Source organism: Salmo trutta, chromosome 14 (assembly GCF_901001165.1).
Source record: "Salmo trutta chromosome 14, fSalTru1.1, whole genome shotgun sequence".
Taxonomy (NCBI): Eukaryota; Metazoa; Chordata; class Actinopteri; order Salmoniformes; family Salmonidae; genus Salmo; species Salmo trutta.
The window spans coordinates 9,535,571-9,557,705 of NC_042970.1; the positions used below are offsets into that span (position 1 = coordinate 9,535,571).

At 44.0% G+C, this 22,135-nt stretch overlaps 1 protein-coding gene across 2 annotated transcripts in view; it reads left to right on the plus strand.

Annotated features, from left to right (window-relative positions):
• LOC115207348 (rho GTPase-activating protein 40) overlaps nt 1–22,135 on the plus strand; it is a 32,346-nt gene that overhangs the window by 6,813 nt on the left and 3,398 nt on the right. For both annotated transcript variants that reach the window (XM_029774372.1, XM_029774371.1), the window contains exons 2-14: nt 2,175–2,401; nt 3,302–3,576; nt 5,899–6,400; nt 8,805–8,965; nt 9,750–9,915; nt 10,267–10,358; nt 10,461–10,538; nt 10,690–10,849; nt 15,654–15,736; nt 16,327–16,632; nt 19,923–20,066; nt 20,260–20,408; nt 21,131–21,198. In XM_029774372.1, the coding sequence (XP_029630232.1) occupies nt 2,175–2,401; nt 3,302–3,576; nt 5,899–6,400; nt 8,805–8,965; nt 9,750–9,915; nt 10,267–10,358; nt 10,461–10,538; nt 10,690–10,849; nt 15,654–15,736; nt 16,327–16,632; nt 19,923–20,066; nt 20,260–20,408; nt 21,131–21,198 (2,411 nt within the window). The remainder of the gene's footprint in view (nt 1–2,174; nt 2,402–3,301; nt 3,577–5,898; nt 6,401–8,804; nt 8,966–9,749; nt 9,916–10,266; nt 10,359–10,460; nt 10,539–10,689; nt 10,850–15,653; nt 15,737–16,326; nt 16,633–19,922; nt 20,067–20,259; nt 20,409–21,130; nt 21,199–22,135) is intronic.

The following is a 22,135-nucleotide window of genomic DNA, read 5'->3' on the forward strand; positions in this document are numbered from 1 at the left end:
CGTGAGATCACAGGCTTCACTCAGACTAGAGTAAATCACTATCAATACAGGTTAAAATTCATCAGCAGTAGTTTCCTTATGGTTGACTGACTGACTGTGGAAGCAGGGTATGTATATTGCTGAGCCTATTTTGTCTGTAGGAGTTCTGTGGGGCATACGTGTCAGTGCTGCAGATGTTGTGTGATTTGTGAGGCTTGATTCTGTTCTTATGATTTTATCTGCAAGGTTATGTGACCATTAAATACCATAAAATACAACACATTTGTTTTGATATTATATGTTCTGTTTGTGTTCTATAACAGTTGTTTTATGTTTTCTATAACAGTTGTTTTATGTTTTCTATAACAGTTGTTTTATGTGTTCTATAACAGTTGTTTTATGTTTTCTATAACAGTTGTTTTATGTTTTCTATAACAGTTGTTTTATGTTTTCTATAACAGTTGTTTTATGTTTTCTATAACAGTTGTTTTATGTTTTCTATAACAGTTGTTTATGTTTTCTATAACAGTTGTTTTATGTTTTCTATAACAGTTGTTTTATGTTTTCTATAACAGTTGTTTTATGTTTTCTATAACAGTTGTTTTATTGTTTTATTTGTTTTATTTATAACAGTTGTTTTGACTGTTGTCGATCTGTGAGCCTGTTCTGATATAAAGGGATTATCTGTTTATTTCCACATTGTTCCACATTGTTGTTCCACATTGGAGCTTTTTAAACAGGTTACAGAAATGGTCAATACCGGTCAGTCACCCTGCCCTGTATAGGCCTCGGCTGGACCCGTTTAGCATGTCAAAGGGCTGAGTAGATGGTTTTATCAATGGTCCTCATTGACTAAGCTATCAAGAGGAGAAGTAGGAACATTTCCACCTCACTATAACTGATTGCAAACTAAACTACAGGAAACTACAGTAGAAACTGTGAAACAAAACTACAGGAAACTAGTTCAAACTGAAGCTAAACTACAGGAAGCTACAGTACAAACTGTGAAAGGAAATCACAAAGAGACATTGTGAGAGGAAACAGCACTAGCTGTTTTGGTATAAGGACCCAAGTCAAAACTACATGGATATTAAGGCACCTCAGACTGTCATTTCATCGTCTGAAAAATGACTCTGACACCCATCAACATCGTTCAAGTCATAAACCTAATCCCCGTAAGAATGTGACACACTGTCAGAGAGGCCTATAGACATAGGAATCTAACAGATACTTCTTTGCTGACTAGGAGAGAAAGTTTGACAGAACTGGAAAACACATTCTGATCCTGTGAACGTCACCGTCCAACCCTCTTAATGACAGTGTTTGTGTCGCCTCAGGCCTTGTGTCTCTGTTCTCTGTTAATTGAGAATAAAAACTACCTGTCTGTACGCTCTACACACGAACAGCAGACTGGAACCACTGGCACAATTATTAGTCAAGGGATGTAACTCTGAAGTTTCTATTTATTTTATTTCACCTTTATTTAACCAGGTAGGCTAGTTGAGAACAAGTGGCCAAGATAAAGCAAAGCAGTTTGACACAAACAACAACACAGAGTTACACATGGAATAAACAAAACATTCAGTCAATAACACAATAGAAAAAGTCTATATACAGTGTGTGCAAATGTAGTAAGATTAGGGAGGTAAGACAATAAATAGGCCGTAGTGGCGAAGTAATTACAATATAGCAATGAAACACTGGAATGGTAGATGTGCAGAAGATGAATGTGCAAGTAGAGATACTGAGATACTGAATCCTTAGGTTATTAGGAGATTAGGTTATAACATTTTCTATGGAACTTGTCAAGGCGTTAATTATGTCATCAGTGTGTTAAATATTATGCAACCACAATCAATGGATTATTTTAATCTCATTTAGATATTTTTTTAAAAGCCTGGAGAAAATTGGGTGGAAACAGCGCCACAGTGACATCTACTGGCCACACACATTATCACGCCCCCGGGACAGTATTATTGAGAACAATGGAAACCGGAGTCTTTGTGTCCATCCAGTCCACGCTCTCCCTCTCCTCCCTCAGGCCCTGCCTCCTTCCCTCCCTCCCTTCCTGCATCCCTCCTCCAGCTTTTGTCTCTCCATCTCTGTGGAATCTGGATCCCTCGTCTCTCTATTATTCTCCCGTCTCCGTTTATCTTGGATGTTTTGTTGTTTCCTCCTGTCTATCTGGTTGTCAGGAGCCCCAGTCCCTCCGAGATGAACGGTGAGCCCTGGGCCAGGCCAAGATACCAGGACCAAGCTGCAGCTGAACATTGTACAGCATCCCACCAGGAACAACAACAGCACCCTGACAAACTGTGTCTGGACTCCTTCTGGAGCGAGGTGGAGACGATACGCAGCCAGGGAAGTGTATACACTGACCTTGACACTGACAGTGCCAGACGAGACTCCAGACACTCTGAAGGTAAGAACAGAGACAGAGGAGTTGTGTGTAAGTCAGTCGATTACCTGCATGAGTCTATTGTCTTAATGTAAACAGTGAGAATTGGTTGTTATTGGGTTGCCTGTTGTTTTTTGGCAAGTTGTGTTGCGTTGAACCGTGAGTGTGTGTGTGTGTGTGTGTGCTGTATAGAACCGCAATGTTACAATGTACTTTCCCTCTATAAGATCCAGTCTTAGCCGTTACACAGACGGTACATATGCAATGCATGGAACTACAGGTAGTAGTATAATGTGAACAATCACATGTATGTACAAAAGTACACACGCACACACACACACGCACGCACACACACGCACGCACGCACGCACGCGCACACGCACACGCACACGCACACACACACACACACACACACACACACACACACACACACACACACACACACACACACACACATACACACATACACACATGCACAAGTACGCAGTATGTAAAGCAGGGTTCTCCCCAAATAATGTAAGAGCTGCACTGCCCCACCTTGTAGACTGAGCTGCACTGCCCCACCTTGTAGACTGAGCTGCACTGCCCCACCTTGTAGACTGAGCTGCACTGCCCCACCTTGTAGACTGAGCTGCACTGCCCCACCTTGTAGACTGAGCTGCACTGCCCCACCTTGTAGACTGAGCTGCACTGCCCCACCTTGTAGACTGAGCTGCACTGCCCCATCTTGTAGACTGAGCTGCACTGCCCCATCTTGTAGACTGAGCTGCACTGCCCCACCTTGTAGACTGAGCTGCACTGCCCCATCTTGTAGACTGAGCTGCACTGCCCCATCTTGTAGACTGAGCTGCACTGCCCCACCTTGTAGACTTAGCTGCACTGCCCCATCTTGTAGACTCACCTTGTATTGTATTGTTGTTCCAGAGGGGGAGCAGGAAGAGCGGTGGCTGCAGGATGCCGGTCTCTCCACTCTGATCAGGCAGCAGCAGCAGAGACCAGACAGAGACAGGGACAGAGACACAGACAGTGAGGACCAGGATGTTGACCAGGCCATACTGCTGTCCACTCTGACCCGTACGCAGGCCGCTGCCGTCCAGAGGAGACTGGACTCCTACACACTGTCCCTGAGGAAGAGGAGCAAACCCCAGTCACGTGACGTCAGGGACGTCTTCAGCTCATCACAATTCTCTATTGCTCAGGTCAGACTGACCGCTTACACAATGTTTATTAATGTCCCACTGACTGCTGTCACATTGTTAATACTGTCTTACTGTCCCACTGACTGCTGTCACGTTGTTAATACTGTCTTACTGTCCCACTGACTGCTGTCACGTTGTTAATACTGTCTTACTGTCCCACTGACTGCTGTCACGTTGTTAATACTGTCTTACTGTCCCACTGACTGCTGTCACGTTGTTAATACTGTCTTACTGTCCCACTGACTGCTGTCACGTTGTTAATACTGTCTTACTGTCCCACTGACTGCTGTCACGATGTTAATACTGTCTTACTGTCAGACTGACTGCTGTCACATTGTTAATATTGTCTTACTGTCAGACTGACTGATGATACATTGTTAATACTGTCTTACTGTCTTACTGTCAGACTGACTGATGACACATTGTTAATACTGTCTTACTGTCTTACTGTCAGACTGACTGATGACACATTGTTAATACTGTCTTACTGTCAGACTGACTGCTGTCACATTGTTAATACTGTCTTACTGTCAGACTGACTGCTGTCACGTTGTTAATACTGTCTTACTGTCCCACTGACTGCTGTCACGATGTTAATACTGTCTTACTGTCAGACTGACTGATGACACATTGTTAATACTGTCTTACTGTCCCACTGACTGCTGTCACGATGTTAATACTGTCTTACTGTCAGACTGACTGCTGTCACGTTGTTAATACTGTCTTACTGTCCCACTGACTGCTGTCACGATGTTAATACTGTCTTACTGTCAGACTGACTGCTGTCACATTGTTAATACTGTCTTACTGTCTTACTGTCAGACTGACTGATGATACATTGTTAATACTGTCTTACTGTCTTACTGTCAGACTGACTGCTGACACATTGTTAATACTGTCTTACTGTCTTACTGTCAGACTGACTGATGACACATTGTTAAACTGTCTTACTGTCAGACTGACTGCTGTCACGATGTTAATACTGTCTTACTGTCAGACTGACTGATGACACATTGTTAATACTGTCTTATTGTCAGACTGACTGCTGTCACATTGTTAATACTGTCTTACTGTCAGACTGACTGCTGTCACGTTGTTAATACTGTCTTACTGTCCCACTGACTGCTGTCACGATGTTAATACTGTCTTACTGTCAGACTGACTGATGACACATTGTTAATACTGTCTTACTGTCCCACTGACTGCTGTCACGATGTTAATACTGTCTTACTGTCAGACTGACTGATGACACATTGTTAATACTGTCTTACTGTCAGACTGTCTGCTGTCACATTGTTAATACTGTCTTACTGTCTTACTGTCAGACTGACTGATGATACATTGTTAATACTGTCTTACTGTCAGACTGTCAGACTGACTGATGACACATTGTTAATACTGTCTTACTGTCAGACTGACTGCTGACACGATGTTAATACTGTCTCACTGTCAGACTGACTGATGACACGTTGTTAAACTGTCTTACTGTCAGACTGACTGCTGATACATTGTTAATACTGTCTTACTGTCAGACTGACTGATGTCACGTTGTTAATACTGTCTTACTGTCAGACTGACTGCTGATACATTGTTAATACTGTCTTACTGTCACTGTTCTTCCTCAAGGAGCGTTCTGTTGGATTTCCTTTTCCTTTCCACATTGCTTCATACTGACTCTTCTTAATGGTGCAATCTGTCCGTAGATATTATTTTTCCTGTGATAACAGGATGGATTTCCTGTTTATGCAGCTGAACTGAAACAAATACATACACACACAATTGTGTGTATGCTTTCAGGCTTTTGTTCTTTGATTTTACACCAGCTGAGTCAAGTACACATCCAATGAAAGGTTTACTCTAGTCCACACAGAGCACATCTCCCAGAATCCCTTTGGTTAAATAATAGCCTTCACTGCATTCATTCCTCTATTCTCACTGATGCTGGAGTTCTATAAAGACAGTTGACCTATCAGAATAAAGGGATATCACATGTAAAGGCCATTCTTGTCGTCTGAGCTCCCGAGATGGAGTAAAATATGTGTTTCTCTGATCCTATCAGTTGTTTAACACTAGAAAACAATTATTCTCTCCGTGCTTCCATTCAGTCATCAGACACCATGAAGTGACGTGACACTAAAGAGACTAGCTGTTACTGTACTATAGCTCGTCCTACCTCTGTTGGTAGACATGTTTGCTTGCTCTTTGTGTTCTAGGACTTGTTACTGCAAAAGCACTTTGCGACAAACTGCCGATGTTCAAACGGGCTTTATCAATCAATGTGATAGATTGGTTGACATGTTTCCTTCTTTTCTCTCCACTCAGACACCTCTACCGGAGTGTCAAGACCCTGAGCCTATAGAGCCTAAATCATCTCTACCGGAGTGTCAAGACCCTGAGCCTATAGAGCCTAAATCATCTCTACTGGAGTGTCAAGACCCTGAGCCTATAGAGCCTAAATCATCTCTACTGGAGTGTCAAGACCCTGAGCCTATAGAGCCTAAATCATCTCTACCGGAGTGTCAAGACCCTGAGCCTATAGAGCCTAAATCATCTCTACTGGAGTGTCAAGACCCTGAGCCTATAGAGCCTAAATCATCTCTACTGGAGTGTCAAGACCCTGAGCCTATAGAGCCTAAATCATCTCTACCGGAGTGTCAAGACCCTGAGCCTATAGAGCCTAAATCATCTCTACTGGAGTGCCAAGACCCTGAGCCTATAGAGCCTAAATCATCTCTACTGGAGTGCCAAGACCCTGAGCCTATAGAGCCTAAATCATCTCTACTGGATGACAGTATGGAGACCATCAACAAGACACCACTACAAGGTACCAGCTATCTCTACAGTGAGGGAAAAAAGTATTTGATCCCCTGCTGATTTTGTACGTTTGCCCACTGACAAAGAAATGATCAGTCTATAATTTTAATGGTAGGTTTATTTGAACAGTGAGAGACAGAATAACAACAAAAAAATCCAGAAAAACACATGTCAAAAATGTAATAAATTGATTTGCATTTTAATGAGGGAAATAAGTATTTGACCCCCTCTCAATCAGAAAGATTACTGTCTCCCAGGTGTATTTTATACAGGTAACGAGCTGAGATTAGGAGGACACTCTTAAAGGGAGTGCTCCTAATCTCAGTTTGTTACCTGTATAAAAGACACCTGTCCACAGAATCAATCAATCAATCAGATTCCAAACTCTCCACCATGGCCAAGACCAAAGAGCTCTCCAAGGATGTCAGGGACAAGATTGTAGACCAACACAAGGCTGGAATGGGCTACAAGACCATCGCCAAGCAGCTTGGTGAGAAGGTGACAACAGTTGGTGCAATTATTCGCAAATGGAAGAAACACAAAAGAACTGTCAATCTCCCTCGGCCTGGGGCTCCATGCAAGATCTCACCTCGTGGAGTTGCAATGATCATGAGAACGGTGAGAAATCAGCCCAGAACTACACGGGAGGATCTTGTCAATGATCTCAAGGCAGCTGGGACCATAGTCACCAAGAAAACAATTGGTAACACACTACGCCGTGAAGGACTGAAATCCTGCAGCGCCTGCAAGGTCCCCCTACTCAAGAAAGCACATATACATATGCCCGTCTGAAGTTTGCCAATGAACATCTGAATGATTCAGAGGACAACTGGGTGAAAGTGTTGTGGTCAGATGAGACCAAAATGGAGCTCTTTGGCATCAACTCAACTCACCGTGTTAGGAGGAGGAATGCTGCCTATGACCCAAGACGACCATCCCCACCGTCAAACATGGAGGTGGAAACATTATGCTTTGGGGGTGTTTTTCTGCTAAGGGGACAGGACAACTTCACCGCATCAAAGGGACGATGGACGGGGTCATGTACCCTCAAATCTTGGGTGAGAACCTCCTTCCCTCAGCCAGGGCATTGAAAATGGGTCGTGGATGGGTATTCCAGTATGACAATGACCCAAAACACACGGCCAAGGCAACAAAGGAGTGGCTCAAGAAGAAGCACATTAAGGTCCTGGAGTGGCCTAGCCAGCCTCCAGACCTTAATCCCATAGAAAATCTGTGGAGGGAGCTGAAGGTTCGAGTTGCCAAATGTCAGCCTCGCAACCTTAATGCCTTGGAGAAGATCTGCAAAGAGGAGTGGGACAAAATCCCTCCTGAGATGTGTGCAAACCTGGTGGCCAACTACAAGAAACGTCTGACCTCTGTGATTGCCAACAAGGGTTTTGCCACCAAGTACTAAGTCATGTTTTGCAGAGGGGTCAAATACTTATTTCCCTCATTAAAATGCAAATCATTTTATAACATTTTTGACATGCGTTTTTCTGGATTTTTTTGTTGTTATTCTGTCTCTCACTGTTCAAATAAACCTACCATTAAAATTATAGACTGATCATTTCTTTGTCAGTGGGCAAACGTACAAAATCAGCAGGGGATCAAATACTTTTTTCCCTCACTGTATATCTTTATTCCATATGTACCTGACAGTATAACATACATTGACTGTGTATGTGTGTGTGTGTGTGTGTGTGTGTGTGTGTGTGTGTGTGTGTGTGTGTGTGTGTGTGTGTGTGTGTGTGTGTGTGTGTGTGTGTGTGTGTGTGTGTGTACATCCTCTCTTCTGATTGGTTCAGATGAATCCTGAACTCTCACTCCACAGACCAGCTGGTCTAAGGTGAACTAAACTTAATTAAAGATCAAATCAAATTGTACTTGTAACATGCTTACTTACAAGCCCTTAACCAACAATGCAGTTTTAAGAAAATACCCCCCAAAAAGTAAGCGATAAGAATAACAAATAATTAAAGAGCAGAGTTATTAAAGTGGCAACAACAATAACAGAGAGTAGGGGGGGGGTCAATGCAAATAGTCTGGGTTTCCATTTGATTAGATGTTCAGGAGTCTTATGGCTTGGGGGTAGAAGATGTTAAGAAGCCTCTTGGACCTAGACTTGACGCTCCGGTATCGCTTGCCGTGTGGTAGCAGAGAGAACAGTCTATGACTAGGGTGGCTGGAGTCTTTGACAATTTTTAGGGCCTTCCTCTGACACCGCCTGGTGTAGAGGTCCTGGATGGCAGGAAGCTTGGCCCCGGTGATGTACTGGCCCGATCACCTTTGGGGTCAGCAATCATGAGCGAACATTTAATTGTGTTTTACTACCTCAAACAGCTACATTATGCTAACCGTTATGACTGCTATGAGGCACACTATCATTAACACAACAACCTGATTTTGTTTGTCAGAGGTCAGCTTGGACCAGCAGAAGAAGCATGGAGGAGCCCCTAAAGAGGAGATTTTCATCACAGATGTGGCCTACTGCGAACAGGCGGCCATCTTGATAAAACAGGCTAAGCTGCCTCAGATAAAGAACAGCTGCAAGAGGAAGGAGGACGGCACACTGCCTGTAAGAGTCTCTCTCTCTCTCTCTCTCTCTCTCTCTCTCTCTCTCTCTCTCTCTCTCTCTCTCTCTCTCTCTCTCTCTCTCTCTCTCTCTCTCTCTCACTCACTCACTCACTCACTCACTCACTCAGTACACATGCTATGCGTGGAACACATCATCTTAGGCATTAAAACAGAAAAACTCTCCTCCTACGCCAACTCAGACTGGGACCCTGTACAGTAGGTTAGATAACAGTGTTAGGAACTCAGACTGGGACCCTGTACAGTAGGTTAGATAACAGTGTTAGGAACTCAGACTGGGACCCTGTACAGCAGGTTAGATAACAGTGTTAGGAACTCAGACTGGGACCCTGTACAGTAGGTTAGATAACAGTGTTAGGAACTCAGACTGGGACCCTGTACAGCAGGTTAGATAACAGTGTTAGGAACTCAGACTGGGACCCTGTACAGCAGGTTAGATCATTCCTGTTCTATTATTATATTGAACAAAAATATAAACTCAACATGTAAAGTGTTGGTTTCATGTTTTATGAGCTGAAATAAAAGATCCCAGAAATGTTCCATGTGCACAAAAAGCTTATTTCTCTCAAATTTTGTGCACAAATTTGTTTACATCCCTGTTAGTGAGTACCCCTGCCCAGCCATGCAAAATCCATAGATTAGGGCCTAATTTATGTATTTCAATTGACTGATTTCCTTATATGAACTGTAACTCAGTGAAATCATTGAAATGATTTAATGTTGCGATTATATTTTTGTTCTGTGTCTCCCTCCCCCCTCCCCTACAGAGGGTGATCTGCCCCCAGTGTCGCCTGGGTGTAACTCGTGTCCAGGACCTGTCCAACCAGGACATGAAAAAGGTACGTCAGCTGGCCCTGATCGACATGACAGCGCTCTGTGACCTGCTGGAGCTCGACGTTAAACGGCACAAGACCTGCAAGAGGAAGATCCCAGGTATGTGAACTCTCTAACACAACTTACACACACACACACACACACTGCGAGCCCAGTGTGTGTGGCCTTGCATGCTCCTCATGCCTCTGCAGCCAAATGCATGTGTCAAGCCCTGGGAGATGTGAAAAGAGTACAGGAGTTGACAGCAATACTAACCTTTCCTCTCTCTGTCTCTCTCTCTGTCTCTCTCTCTGTCTCTCTCTCTGTGTCTCTCTCTCTCTCTCTCTCTCTCTCTCTCTCTCTCTCTCTCTCTCTCTCTCTCTCTCTCTCTCTCTCTCCTCTCTCTCTCTCTATATATATATATATATATTTCTCTCTCTCTGTCTCTCTCTCTCTCTCTCTCGTTCACAGAGAGCGCCCTGTTTGGGGTTCCACTGGCCACCCTGTTGGAGAATGACCAGAAAGTCAAGCCCACTGCTACCACTCCTCTCATCCTGCAGGCGGTAAGCTAAACATAATACCAACTTCTAGTATCTATCTTGAAAACCAAGAGCATGATGGCCTGCATGTATGCTGCTGTTCTTATCTTTATGCCTCTTCTACAGCTGCTGTGGTTCCTGGAGAAGAGGGGAGTAGACTCAGAGGGTATTCTGCGGGTTTCAGGCTCTCAGTCCAGAATCAAGGTGAGATATTTTTTCATCACTTGTTTCTAATTAGAAAATAGTATATGCACATCCAATAAGTTGCATGTGCAGGGTACAAACAAAATACAGTCATGAAAGAAAGATACCTGTTCACTGTTCAACAATGTTGTCTGTTTCTCCCTGTGATCAGAAGCTGCAGCAGGACTTGGAGCAGAACTTCTACTCTGGAGGGTTCAGCTGGGACGAGGTCAGTCCTAACGATGTTGCTGCCCTGTTGAAGAGGTTTATCAGAGAACTACCCTCTCCACTTCTCACCGCGGAGCACCTCAACACCTTCAGTGCTGCCAGGGGTGAGTACGCACACAGACACTCCCCTATGTATTTATTTGGACAGCGAAGCTAAAACTTTTAATGTGGCTCTATAGTCCAGCGTTTTGGATTTGAGATCAAATGTTTTATATGAGGTGACAGTACAGAATGTCACCTTTTATTTGAGGGTATTTTCATATGTATCTGATTTACTGTTTAGAAATGAAAACACTTTATGTATCTAGTCCCCCCCATTCGAAGGTGTCATTAGTATTTGGACAAATGTATTTATAGTGTATAAAATGTTGTCAAATGTTTAGTATTTGGTCCCACATTCCCAGCACGTAATGACTACATCAAGCTTGTGACTCTACAAACTTGTTGGATGCATTTGCAGTTTGTTTTGGTTGTGTTTCAGATTATGTTGTGCCCAATAGAAATAAATTATAAATAATGTATTGTGTCATTTTAGAGTCACTTTTATTGTAAATAAGAATAGAATTATGGATAACCATGAATGAATCATGAATAATGATGAGTGAGAAAGTTACAGAGGCATAAGTATCATACCCCGAATGCATGCTAACTGTTATTGGTAATGGTGTGAGGTTAGTATGTTTTGGGGGTATGATCTTTGTGCATCTGTAACTTTCTCACTCATCATTATTCACAATTCATTCAGGATTATCTGTAATCATGGTAGCATTCACATTAATGTAGAAGTGTTTAGAAACATATTGTATTGTTATTTACAATAAAAGTGACTCCAAAATGACACAATACATTATTTATCATTTATTTCTATTGGGCACAACATAATCCGAAACACAACCAAAACAAACTGAAAATGCATCCAACAAGTTTGTAGAGTCACAAGCTTGATGTAGTCATTACATTTTTACAAATATTTATGACTCCTTCAAATGGGGATCTATCTACAGTAGATACATGAAGTGCATTCATTTCTAAACAGTAAAACATATATATATGAGAATACCCTCAAATAAAAGGTGACATTCTGTACTGTCATATAAAACATTTGATCTCAAATCCCAAATGCTGGAGTATAGAGCCACATTAAAAGTTTTGCTTCACTGTCAAAATATACATATGTAGGGGGAGTGTATATAGTCATTACTTAGTCTGGGTGTATAAAGTCATTACTTAGTCTGAGTGTATATAGTCATTACTTATTCTGAGTGTATGTAGTCATTAATTAGTCTGAGTGTATAAAGTCATTACTTATTCTGAGTGTATATAGTCATTACTTATTCTGAGTGTATGTAGTCATTACTTAGTCTGAGTGTATATAGTCATTACTTATTCTGAGTGTATGTAGTCATTACTTATTCTGAGTCACGTTATCATTATCTATCTAAGCATTTCACACACACACACACACACACACACACACACACACACACACACACACACACACACACACACACACACACACACACACACACACACACACACACACAGTTTTGGTTTACTATCCTTGTGGGGACCAAACAATTTATTCTCTTTCAAAATCCTATTTTCCCTAACCCATAAACCTAACCCTAACCTTAACCCCTAACCCTTAAACCTAACCCTAACCCTTAAACCTAACCCTAACCCTAATTTCAACCCCTAACTCCTAAACCTAACCCTAACCTTAAACCCTAAACCTAACCCTAACCTCAACCCCTAACTCCTAAACCTAACCCTAACCTCAACACTTAACCCCTAAACCTAACCCTAACCTTAACCCCTAACCCCTAACCCTAACCTTAACCCCTAACCCTTAATCCTAACCCTAACCTCAACCCCTAACTCCTAAACATAACCCTAACCCTAACCTTAACCCCTAAACCTAACCCTAACATTAACCCCTAAACCTAACCCTAACCTTAACCCATATACCTAACCCTAACCCTAACCTTAACCCTAACCCTAACCTTAACCCCTAAACCTAACCCTAACCTTAACCCTAACCTCAACCCCTAACTCCTAAACCTAACCCTAACCCTAACCTTTAACCCCTAAACCTAACCCTAACCTTAACCCCTAACCCTAACCCTAACCTTAACCCCTAACCCTAACCCTAACCTTAACCCTAACCTCAACCCCTAACTCCTAAACCTAACCCTAACCTTACCCTAACCTTAACCCCTAAACCTAACCTTAACCCTAACCTCAAAACTATACAGTGCATTCTGAAAGTATTCAGACCCCTTGACTTTTTCCACATTTTGTTATGCTACAACCTTATTCGAAATTATTATTTTTTTTAATTCCTCATCAATCTACACACAACACCCCATAATGACAAAGTGAAAACAGGTTTTAGACATTTTTGCAAAGGTATTCAAATTAAAGAAAATATATACCTTATTTACAGAATTCTGTATTCAGACCCTATGAGACACAAACTTGAGCTCAGGTGCATCCTGTTTCCATTGATCATCCTTGAGATGTTTCTACAACTTTATTGGAGTTCACCTGTGGTAAATTCAATTGATTGGACATGATTTGGAAAGGCACACACCTGTCTATATAATGTCCCACAATTGACAGTGCATGTCAAATGTCAAAGCAAAAACCAAGCCATGAGGTTGAAGGAATTGTCCATAGAACTCCAAGACAGGATTGTGTCGAGGCACAGATCTGGGGAAGGGTACCAAAAAATGTCTGCAGCATTGAAGGTCCCCAAGAACACAGTGGCCTCCATCATTCTTAAAGGGAAGAAGTTTGGAACCAACAAGACTGTTCCTAGAGCTGGTCACCCGGCCAGAGCAATCGGGGGAGAAGGGCCTTGGTCTGGGAGGTGACCAAGAACCCGATGGTCACTCTGACAGAGCTTTAGAGTTCCTCTGTGGAGATGGGAGAACCTTCCAGAAGGACAACAATCTCTGCAGTACTGCACCAATCAGGCCTTTATGGTAGAGTGGCCAGACGGAAGCCCCTCCTCAGTAAAAGGCACATGACAGCCCGCTTGGAGTTTTCCAAAAGGCACCTAAAGGACTCAGACCATGAGAAACAAGATTCTCTGGTCTGATGAAACCAAGATTGAACTCTTTGGCCTGAATGCCAAGAGTCACGTCTGGAGGAAACCTGGCACCATCCCTACGGTGAAGCATGGTGGTGGCAGCATCATGCTCTGGGGATGTTTTTCGGCTACGGAACCCTGACCTGTTCACCGGACGTGCTTGTTGCACCCTCGACAATTACTATGATTATTATTATTTGACCATGCTGGTCATTTACGAACATTTTAACATCTTGACCATGTTCTGTTATAATATCCACCCGGCACAGCCAGAAGAGGACTGGCCACCCCTCATAGCCTGGTTCCTCTCTAGGTTTCTTCCTAGGTTTTTGGCCTTTCTCAGGAGTTTTTCCTAGGGAGTTTTTCCCAGCCACCGTGCTTCTTTCACATGCATTGCTTGCTGTTTGGGGTTTTAGGCTGGGTTTCTGTACAGCACTTTGAGATTTCAGCTGATGTACGAAGGGCTATATAAATAAATTTGATTTGATTTGATTTGATTTTCAGCAGCAGGGACTGGGAGACTAGTCAGGATCAAGGGAAAGATGAATGGATCAAAGTACAGAGAGATCCTTGATGAAAACCTGCTCCAGAGCGCTCAGGACCTCAGACTGGGGCGAAGGTTCACCTTCCAACAGGACAACGACTCTAAGCACACAGCCAAGACAGCGCAGGAGTGGCTTCGGGACAAGTCTCTGAATGTCCTTGAGTGGCCCAGCCAGAGCCCGGACTTGAACCCGATCGAACAGCTCTGGAGAGACCTGAAAATAGCTGTGCAGCGACATTCCTCATCCAACCTGACAGCGCTTGAGAGAATCTGCAGAGAAGAATGGGAGAAAGTCCCCAAATATAGGTGTGCCAAGCTTGTAGCATCATACCCAAGAAGACTCGAGGCTGTAATTGCTGCCAAAAGTGCTTCAACAAAGTACTAAGTAAAGGGTCTGAATACTGATGTAAATGTAATATTTACGTTTTTATTTCTTTATACATTTGCAAAAACGTATAAAAACCTGTTTTTGCTTTGTCGTTATGGGGTATTGTGTGTAGATTGATGAGGGGAAAAAACTATTTAATCCATTTTAGAATAAGGCAGTAACGCAACATAATGTGGAAAAAGTCAAGGGGTTTGAATACTTTCCGAATACACTGTACCTAACCCTAACTTCTAAACCTAACCCCTGAGCCTAAAATGTCCCAACTTGTCCAAATTGTCCTTGTTTTACTCTCCTTGTGAGGACTTCTGGTCCCCACAAAAACACACACACACACACACACACACACACACACACACACACACACACACACACACACACACACACACACACACACACACACACACACACACACACACACACACACATACTCATATCCTGTGACACTGTCACACAGCAATGCATGCTGTACAGATCTAAGTCTAGGTCTCCTTACTGTATCGGAAGCAGAACGCAGTGCTAATCTCTTATGTCCATACTACTTAGAGGTCTAATGAAGATTAACAACACGATAGCCTTTAAGCTGCTCGTCTGAATCTGCTATACTATTAATAATGCCACTTCCTGTACAGTTTTAGTACCATTAAATAAACGACAGAATGATTAAAGTAATAAATAGCTTGTGATGTGATTGTGAAACTTTCGACACATCTTCTTCACAGTAGATGAATGATGAATCGTTTGAAACCTAATGGCTTCCTGACAGAGTCATTCATCTCTACAGATCAGATCATGGTTGGGCCAAAGGAAATGAAATGAGTGTGTGTGTTGATCCTTCATAGCCCTGTTGTCTGTTCTGTCTTTCCCCTTCCTCCTGCTCTACAGACATCCCTGAGCTGAAACAGAAGCTACACGTTCTGAACCTCCTCATCCTCCTATTGCCTGAACCCAACAGGAACACACTCAAGGTATTCTGGGAGACTCCAAATGATTCCATGACCATGAAGTAACCAGATGGCTATAGCGATGCACTTTAAATCTCCACTTCTTCTGTATAATGTATTACATCTCAAACCCTCCACACGTACATCTTGTAGGTGATGCATTAATGAGTCATATATCTCTCACATAATATAATGTGTCAACTCCTCCACGTATGGTAGGAGGTAATGGCATGAGAGGGCACTTTCAGCTTTCAGCACCTGGATGAGGTGTTCTGCTCTTATGTAACTAGCTTGTACTCTTGTTCACGTATGCGGAATAAATAATCGTGACTACTTGAATACTTTCACATATCCAGGTTACCTTTAAGATGACATCATCATGGATGAATCCATGTGTCTAGTCTGACTAAACGTTTCAGAGCCTTTGTCCCCCTGTTGATGACACAGCATAACACTGTCAGAAAAACACTTCAGTCATCGTTCAAGTCAACAATTTCAATCTTATAAAGAGAAAATATTTTTATTACTGATAGAGGGGCTCACTGTAAAACAGGTCTCCTCTCCTTTTAAAGCACATTTCTGTGGGAACAGACAATAAACGCTCCTCTCCTCAGGCTCTGTTGGAGTTCCTTTCCAAGGTAGTCTCCAGAGAGAGGAGGAACCGTATGAACCTGTGGGCAGTGGCCACCATCATGGCCCCCAACCTGTTCCTGTTCCTCCACAAGGCCGTACCCTCCCGCCTCACCGACGGGGGTCCAGGGGTGGAGAAAGGACATACTGACAAGGCCCCCAACCTGTTACTCCACAAGGCCGTACCCTCCCGCCTCACTGACGGGGGGCCAGGGGAGGAGAAAGGACATGCTGAGAAGGCTGCTGACATCATGAGGCTACTCATACGCTACCAGGACCTGCTCTGGACCGTAAGTAAAAACTTCAGGCTACCAACAACACTTTTCATTTAAGTATTTATTTAGAAAATAGAAACCTCAGAAGCTTGGTTGTGTTTGTAGCAAAGGCGCGGGAAGGAGGGGTGCAGCAGCATCCCCTGGTGGTAAGATTGTAAAACTACACGAGGGAGTTATTTCTTCAACAAGCCTTTTTAATGAATTAATGAAACTGTAAACACACTGGCTAGCTAGCACACTAGAGTCCCAGACCATTCTACATGACACAGTAGCAGTTAAGGGGGGGTTAACTCATTCTACATGACACAGTAGCAGTTAAGGGGGGGTTAACTCATTCTACATGACACAGTAGCAGTTAGGGGGGTTTAACTCATTCTACATGACACAGTAGCAGTTAGGGGGGGTTAACTCATTCTAAATGACACACTAGCAGTTAGGAGGGTTTAACTCATTCTAAATGACACACTAGCAGTTAGGAGGGTTTAACTCATTCTAAATGACACAGTAGCAGTTAGGAGGGTTTAACTCATTCTAAATGACACAGTAGCAGTTAGGGGGGGTTTAACTCATTCTAAATAACACACTAGCAGTTAAGGGGGTTTAACTCATTCTAAATGACACAGTAGCAGTTAAGGGGGGTTTAACTCATTCTAAATGACACAGTAGCAGTTAAGGGGGTTTAACTCATTCTAAATGACACACTAGCAGTTAGGGGGGGTTTAACTCATTCTAAATGACACACTAGCAGTTAGGGGGGTTTAACTCATTCTAAATGACACAGTAGCAGTTAAGGGGGGTTTAACTCATTCTAAATGACACAGTAGCAGTTAGGGGGGGTTTAACTCATTCTAAATGACACACTAGCAGTTAGGAGGGTTTTAACTCATTCTAAATGACACACTAGCAGTTAGGAGGGTTTAACTCATTCTAAATGACACACTAGCAGTTAGGGGGGGTTTAACTCATTCTAAATGACACACTAGCAGTTAGGGGGGTTTAACTCATTCTAAATGACACACTAACAGTTAGGGGGGGTTTAACTCATTCTAAATGACACACTAGCAGTTAGGGGGGGTTTAACTCATTCTAAATGACACACTAGCAGTTAGGGGGGGTTTAACTCATTCTAAATGACACACTAGCAGTTAGGGGGGTTTAACTCATTCTAAATGACACACTAGCAGTTTGCTAAAAAAGCCTAAAATAGACGAGATGCATGTACACTGCTCAAAAAAATAAAGGGAACACTTAAACAACACAATGTAACTCCAAGTCAATCACACTTCTGTGAAATCAAACTGTCCACTTAGGAAGCAACACTGATTGATAATAAATTTCACATGCTGTTGTGCAAATGGAATAGACAACAGGTGGAAATTATAGGCAATTAGCAAGACACCCCCAATAAAGGAGTGGTTCTGCAGGTGGGGACCACCGACCACTTCTCAGTTCCTATGCTTCCTGGCTGATGTTTTGGTCACTTTTGAATGCTGGCGGTGCTTTCACTCTAGTGGTAGCATGAGACGCAGTCTACAACCCACACAAGTGGCTCAGGTACTGCAGCTCATCCAGGATGGCACATCAATGCGAGCTGTGGCAAGAAGGTTTGCTGTGTCTGTCAGCGTAGTGTCCAGAGCATGGAGGCGCTACCAGGAGACAAGCCAGTACATCAGGAGACGTGGAGGAGGCCGTAGGAGGGCAACAACCCAGCAGCAGGACCGCTACCTCCGCCTTTGTGCAAGGAGGAGCAGGAGGAGCACTGCCAGAGCCCTGCAAAATGACCTCCAGCAGGCCACAAATGTGCATGTGTCTACTCAAACGGTCAGAAACAGACTCCATGAGGGTGGTATGAGGGCCCGACGTCCACAGGTGGGGGTTGTGCTTACAGCCCAACATCGGGCAGGACGTTTGGCATTTGCCAGAGAACACCAAGATTGGCAAATTCGCCACTGGCGCCCTGTGCTCTTCACAGATGAAAGCAGGTTCACACTGAGCACGTGACAAACGTGACAGAGTCTGGAGATGCCGTGGAGAACGTTCTGCTGCCTGCAACATCCTCCAGCATGACCGGTTTGGCGGTGGGTCAGTCATGGTGTAGGGTGGCATTTCTTTGGGGGGCCGCACAGCCCTCCATGTGCTCGCCAGAGGTAGCCTGACTGCCATTAGGTACCGAGATGAGATCCTCAGACCCCTTGTGAGACCATATGCTGGTGCGGTTGGCCCTGGGTTCCTCCTAATGCAAGACAATGCTAGACCTCATGTGGCTGGAGTGTGTCAGCAGTTCCTGCAAGAGGAAGGCATTGATGCTATGGACTGGCCTGCCCGTTCCCCAGACCTGAATCCAATTGAGCACATCTGGGACATCATGTCTCGCTCCATCCACCAATGCCACGTTGCACCACAGACTGTCCAGGAGTTGGCGGATGCTTTAGTCCAGGTCTGGGAGGAGATCCCTCAGGAGACCATCCGCCACCTCATCAGGAGCATGCCCAGGCATTGTAGGGAGGTCATACAGGCACGTGGAGGCCACACACACTACTGAGCCTCATTTTGACTTGTTTTAAGGACATTACATCAAAGTTGGATCAGCCTGTAGTGTGGTTTTCCACTTTAATTTTGAGTGTGACTCCAAATCCAGACCTCCATGGGTTGATAAGTTGGATTTCCATTGATTATTTTTGCGTGATTTTGTTGTCAGCACATTCAACTATGTAAAGAAAAAAGTATTTAATAAGATTATTTATTTCATTCAGATCTAGGATGTGTTGTTTAAGTGTTCCCTTTATTTTTTTGAGCAGTATATTATTCCAAAACTGCAGCTCGTGGGTTGAACATTTATTTCCCTACTTTAATCAACCTGTCTATTTTGAGTTGAAGATAAAGCTGTCGTGATTTGGATAAAAGTGTAGCCTGTTCTGTTTGTGTGGGTCCCATCAGTTAGATATGTTTTCTGGATGCCTAACGGGAGCTTGTGTGTATGGGGAGCTGTCAGATCGAAACTGAGTGAGAGTCACATAGTCTAACGGATGGGAAAGAGAGAACCAACACCCACGCCGAGGTCAGCCCCCCCCCCGCTCAAAACATCTTCCCGCCGCCGCTATGGTGTGTGGGACACTCCCACCAACCTACCACCAACACTTACGTCCCTTTGCACAGCTTCTCTCTCTTACTGTTTACTCATCAGACAACCTATAGTGTGTATTCAAAGGTTAAATCAAAAACTAGGATGTACTCATGTAAAGGTTAACAACAAGAAAATCATTGTAATGACAAGTGAATGAATGAACTATCTTCCTCCATGGCAGATCCCTAACTTCCTGATGAGCCAGGTGCGTAAGCTCAATGAGAACAGTAACCGAAGGTACCAGTTCTGCGATCGCCGCATCAAGAACCTGCTGAGGAAAATTCACCAGGACCGCAAGGGTAAACCTGACAAGAACTCCTCCGAGGTAGCTGTGTTTCTACAAACTACTAATACTGTTGTAACTTGCACTTACACTCTGACTTGTTTTCTCTCACTGGCTATCATTTAGCATCTATTTTGATAGCATCTATTTTGATAGCATCTATTTTGATAGCATTTCTCTATTTCTCTCTCCTCTCCCCCGTTTCCCTCGTCTCGTCCCCCCCCACCCCCACCAGCCATGTCGTACAGTAAAGATCCAGGTGGGAGAACTGATGAGCAGCACCATGGAGGTCAAGGTCAACATAAACTCCAGAGCATCAGACCTGCTGGCTCAGTTCTACAGGCACCTCTACAGCTCTGACAACACCAAGGGCCTGCTCAAGAGGTACAGTACACTACAATCAATGAAACAATCAAACGGCTTTTAGTATCCCTCCTTTGACCCCATGTACAGTTTTTACTGAATACGTCAGCTGATCAGGGAAAACTCTGTCCTAGTGGTGACCTCTAAACACACAGTAAAACCACTGAATCCATGTCCTAGTGGTGACCTCTAAACACACAGTAAAACCACTGAATCCCTGTCCTAGTGGTGACCTCTAAACACACAGTAAAACCACTGAATCCATGTCCTAGTGGTGACCTCTGAACACACAGTAAAACCACTGAATCCATGTCCAGGTGGTGACCTCTAAACACACAGTAAAACCACTGAATCCATGTCCTAGTGGTGACCTCCAAACACACAGTAAAACCACTGAATCCATGTCCTAGTGGTGACCTCTAAACACACAGTAAAACCACTGAATCCCTATCCTAGTGGTGACCTCTAAACACACAGTAAAACCATTGAATCCATGTCCTAGTGGTGACCTCTAAACACACAGTAAAACCACTGAATCTATGTCCTAGTGGTGACCTCTGAACACACAGTAAAACCACTGAATCCCTGTCCTAGTGGTGACCTCTAAACACACAGTAAAACCACTACATAGAAAACCTTGCTTCAGAAATACTATGTTGGCATTTCACTGAGCAGAAATTGAGAACGCTGAAGTTGACCGAATGCATTGAATGAATAACAAGTCTGTCTGTTCTTTATCACAGGAACGGTTTGGTAAATGATTTGGGATCCTACCCAGACTGTGCCATGTATGAAGTTGGAGGAAATATTGGTAGGTACCACAACACAAGCCTCCACCCCATACCCAGACTATCTACCAGCCTCCACCCCATACCCAGACTATCTACCAGCCTCCACACCCAGACTATCTACCAGCCTCCACCCCATACCCAGACTATCTACCAGCCTCCACCCCATACCCAGACTATCTACCAGCCTCCACCCCTTAACCAGACTATCTACCAGCCTCCACACCATACCCAGACTATCTACCAGCCTCCACCCCATACCCAGACTATCTACCAGCCTCCACCCCATACCCAGACTATCTACCAGCCTCCACCCCATACCCAGACTATCTACCAGCCTCCACCCCTTACCCAGACTATCTACCAGCATCCACCCTATACCCAGACTATCTACCAGCCTCCACCCCATACCCAGACTATCTACCAGCCTCCACCCCATACCCAGACTATATACCAGCCTCCACCCCTTACCCAGACTATCTACCAGCATCCACCCCATACCCAGCCTATCTACCAGCCTCCACCCTATACCCAGCCTATCTACCAGCCTCCACCCCTAACCCAGACTATCTACCAGCCTCCACCCCTAACCCAGACTATCTACCAGCCTCCACCCCATACCCAGACTATCTACCAGCCTCCACCCCATACCCAGACTATCTACCAGCCTCCACCCCATACCCAGACCATCTACCAGCCTCCACCCCATACCCAGACTATCTACCAGCCTCCACCCCCAGACTATCTACCAGCCTCCACCCCATACCCAGACTATCTACCAGCCTCCACCCCCAGACTATCTACCAGCCTCCACCCCATACACAGACTATCTACCAGCCTCCACCCCATACCCAGACTATCTACCAGCCTCCACCCCATACCCAGACTATCTACCAGCCTCCACCCCATACCCAGACTATCTACCAGCCTCCACCCCATACCCAGACTATCTACCAGCCT